This window comes from Lipotes vexillifer, unplaced genomic scaffold (genome assembly GCF_000442215.2).
Source record: "Lipotes vexillifer unplaced genomic scaffold, Lipotes_vexillifer_v1.1 scaffold668, whole genome shotgun sequence".
In the NCBI taxonomy this organism is placed as follows: domain Eukaryota; kingdom Metazoa; phylum Chordata; class Mammalia; order Artiodactyla; family Lipotidae; genus Lipotes; species Lipotes vexillifer.
In genome coordinates this window covers 3274213-3277858 of record NW_006785319.1, presented here as the reverse complement: position 1 = coordinate 3277858, position 3646 = coordinate 3274213, and the positions used below count along the sequence as shown (strand labels likewise).

General features: G+C 52.8%; 1 protein-coding gene across 1 annotated transcript; it reads left to right on the top strand.

The window, feature by feature from the left end:
• Positions 1-2295: 2295 nt before the first annotated feature.
• Positions 2296-3031, top strand: LOC103072305 (bcl-2-like protein 13). Its single transcript, XM_007457369.1, has 2 exons — positions 2296-2523; positions 2876-3031. Exons 1-2 carry the CDS (start codon positions 2296-2298, stop codon positions 3029-3031), a joined length of 384 nt encoding a protein of 127 aa, XP_007457431.1.
• The last annotated feature ends 615 nt before the right edge of the window (positions 3032-3646 follow it).

The window sequence follows — 3646 nt, the reverse complement described above, 5'->3', positions numbered from 1 at the left end:
GCTGCAAGAAATACTAGCTATATCATGCCCTTTCATCTCAACGGTCAGTAAGCAAACAAATAAAGCCTGGAATGCTGTCTTCATCACTGCTTGCTTGCTTCCTACCGTCAAATGCTGGGGCTGGAACCTCTGTTCCATACACTTGAGACACCCTGAGAACTGCAGTCATGACCATGGAACAAGCCTCCCCCATCACTGGATTGCTAAGCAGGTGCAGCCCAAATAAACTGGTTTTCAGTTTGTATCAGCCCTTCAAGCCCATGTTCCATAGGTAATTTACACACAAAAATGACAGGCAGTACCTGCTACATCATCTTCAAAAGCACCCAAATTCCTCGTGTGGATGGGAATAGAGATGAGTTACCACCATGTGTGGCAACTTACCTTAAGCTGAAGGGAGCCGGGGGGCCTGGCCCTGTGACCAGATGCTGGTATCTTTCTTGAGCATCGTCCTTGGAAGAGCCTTGTGGAGAAACACAGTTGAGTCACTGGTTTAGCGAGCTTTAATATTTTGAAATTTCATGAAACTCTTCAGATTATATTACGTAAGTATTTATGTTACATTAAACATTGACTTATTTGAACTATTATTTAAAATAAAATATTACAGGATCAGTATTATTTAAACATATATTAAAAATAAATATTAACATAAATATTATATGTACCTATATTTGCTGCAAAACTTAAATTCTTTTTTCTGTTGGGGAAGTCCTTTTTGAAAATGAGCAGAAGCAGGTACCAACAAATAAAAAATATTATTTAAGATAAACAAATGATTTAAATGGTGCATGCTGTAGTGTGAGGGAGCCTGAAAAAATGCACCCTCCCTTCTCAGACCAAGTTCTGAAACGACAGAGGAATGTGAGGAAGAGTAAGGCAGGCGGGAGCTCCAAACATCAGCTGGTCTGTCTGTGAAGAGTGGGCTTCGGAACCCCGAACCCACAGGGACAGACCGGCCACGCAGCCTGACCTGCCTCCGAACCTTCCTGCAGGGGGCGCTGATGAGCCCGAGCTCTCTGGAGAGGGGTGGGCGCTGGAGGTCCAGGGCCTCGGAAGTGCCTGGGCTCCACCACAGACAAGGGGTCCCCTCTGTTCTCCACTTAGGAGGAAGCTTCAGAACTGGGGGGAAAGCCACGCCAGCCCGCAGTGATTAACTCCTGAACTTAAGATTTCCATTTACGACGGTTCATTTATTTATTCCATCATTATTTATCTGTTCCCTTTAATCCTTTGGTTCCTTTACGAGATGAAATAGGATGTGAAGTTCATCAGATTCTATTTTCAGACAGCTCGGGTTTAAATCCTGGCTCCACTGCTTACTAGCCATGACGTGGGGCAAGTAACATTTCTAAGCCTCAGTTTTCTGTAAAGTGTTTACCTATGTTATGATAATACATGAAAAGCATCCGTTCAGTTCTTGGTGCACAGTGAGTGCTCAGTAAGGTCACTGATGGTGTTGCTCAACTTGTTTGTTTTTAGTCTTCCTGGTACCCTCGTGAACACACAGAGCAGTGCGTCTCAAACGTCAGAGCTTGGACAGCTCATGGTTAGTCTACCTGGAGTGGGGCTAGAGCATCTGTGTGTCTACCACTCCCTAGGTGATGCTGACCTGCTGGTTTAGGCACTGCACTTGGAGGTGTGGGACCTGCACGCCTTACACAAGGTGCTGGATAAGGTAGACCCTTCTTAGTTTTCTCTTCTTCAGCTAAAACAAAATTCTTTAATAGAATCAGCTGTCTCTGTCTAATGCCTGCTCTCCTGAATATTTTCAAGGGTCAATCCATACCTGACTAGGTGGTAAAAGGCTTTGGGATGGGTTGGACTCAGGTCTGCCCCTAACGTTTGCAGGGTTCAAGGCAAGATTTCAGTTGGAGGCCCATGTGCTGTATGTCCAAATAGTTAAAAAGTTATAATCAAACAAACGAGCTTAAATAAAATCTGTGCTACTGCCAACAAGCACATGGAAAGATGCTCAACATCACTATTCATTAGGAAAAAGCAAATCAAAACCACAGTGGGATACCACCTCATACCCACTAGAAAGGTGCTATCAAAAAACGAAAACAAAACAAAACCCCAGAAAACAGCAAGTGCTGGGGAGGATGTGGCGACATCCTGGTAGGAATACAAAGTGGTGCAGCTGCTGTGGAAAACAGTAGGGTGGCGCCTTAAAAAAAAATTAAAAACAGTTATCTGCCACCGCTGCGTCTTTCACCTCTTCGGGGGCAGGGGCCTGGGCCAGGTTTTACACATCTGCAAGCAGACCGTTCCAGAGCTCTGCCAGCCGACCCCATGGCGTCCTCTCCCACTGTGCCTCTGGGGGCTCACGATGAAACAAAGTGTGCCGTCCTCGGCTACTTGGGAGTCCTCTCTCAGGAGGAGCTGCGGGAGCATCTTTCCTCACCCCAAGGGGTTCGACAAGATATGGCCTCACAATCTCTGGATCAAGAAATTTTATTAAAAGGTAAAACTGAAATTGAAGAGCTAAAATCCCCGGACGAAGAAATTTCTGAAGCCTTCGCCAGCACAGGCTTCACCCAGTACTCTCTGTCCGCCTTCAGCCCCACAAACCCCGACAGTTCCGCAGAGGACCGCTTGGCCCACCTGGGGAGAAGGCGTCGCAGGAGCAGAGGGCGCCTCTGCGCGGGGCCTTGCAGACGCCCCTCAGCCGGATGCTAAAGCTCTTCAGCCTGGTAGACAGACCCCCGTGAGGACTCCGCGGCGCACAGCAGCGGCAGACAGTTCAGGAAAAGAAGTGAAGGGACTGCTGCAGGCAAGCAGAGCTGCAGGGAGCACACAGGCCAGGGGCGTACCAGGCACGTCGGGAATGTACACTGGAGACCGCAGTTCACGCCAGCGGCCGGAATAAGAGGTTGGTGCCTCCGATTTTGCTACGACCGATGCTCTTGGGGTTGACAAGGTGAGCTCAGGAGCCTTGCAGCGCATCGCTGCAGTTTGGTGCGACTCTCCCGGAGGACCACGCCGCCGAGCGCATCAGGTAGCAGGGTGGCTAGGGCACTGCCTTTAACCTCCTTTAACCTGGAGTCCGCGGAGCACAGCAACGACATCCACGTCCAGCCCAGGGGCGGCTCCACGCTCGCCAGCCCCGCCGAGGCTCCGACGCCCGCGACGGCGTCCTGGCGGGCCGAGGGCTTCCCCGTGTCGCTGTCCAGCAGCCAGAGCTGGCGCACCGAGAGCCCACCGGTGTCCCCGGGTCCCGAGTCCTGGCAGCAGTCGAGAGCTTGGACAGCAACGGGGCCGGAGAGAAGAGCGAGAGCAAGTCCTCCACCTCGGACCTCGCGCATGTGGAGCCGGAGGGGGTGCCCGAGGGCGCGGAGGCGGCGGCCGGGGAGCCCGGCCCCGAGGGGCCGCCGGCCAGACAGCCGGCCCCACATCTCTGTCCGCGGAACTTGCTGAAGAGTTGGGAGCGGCCGCGTCCGAAGCTGCCGAACGGGAGCAAAGCCCCCGGTGGAGCCCCCAGCAGCCCCGCCGGGCGGGCGGACAGCGGGCGGCCCGCGGGCGGGGCCCTGCCCGGTGGCCACGACAAAGCTGGCCCGCCGCCCGAGGACAAGTCCCTCCCGCTCGGCGGAGGGGCAGCTGCCGTTGCCATCCTGGCGGTGGCAGTTGGGGTGGCGGTGGCTCT

Bases quoted from the DNA above. Each gene is read 5' to 3' on its own strand.
- LOC103072305 (XM_007457369.1), top strand. From the start codon at position 2,296: ATGGCGTCCTCTCCCACTGTGCCTCTGGGGGCTCACGATGAAACAAAG. The intron at 2,524-2,875 runs GCCAGCACAGGC...CCGGAATAAGAG, and splicing joins AAGAAATTTCTGAAGCCTTC to GTTGGTGCCTCCGATTTTGC.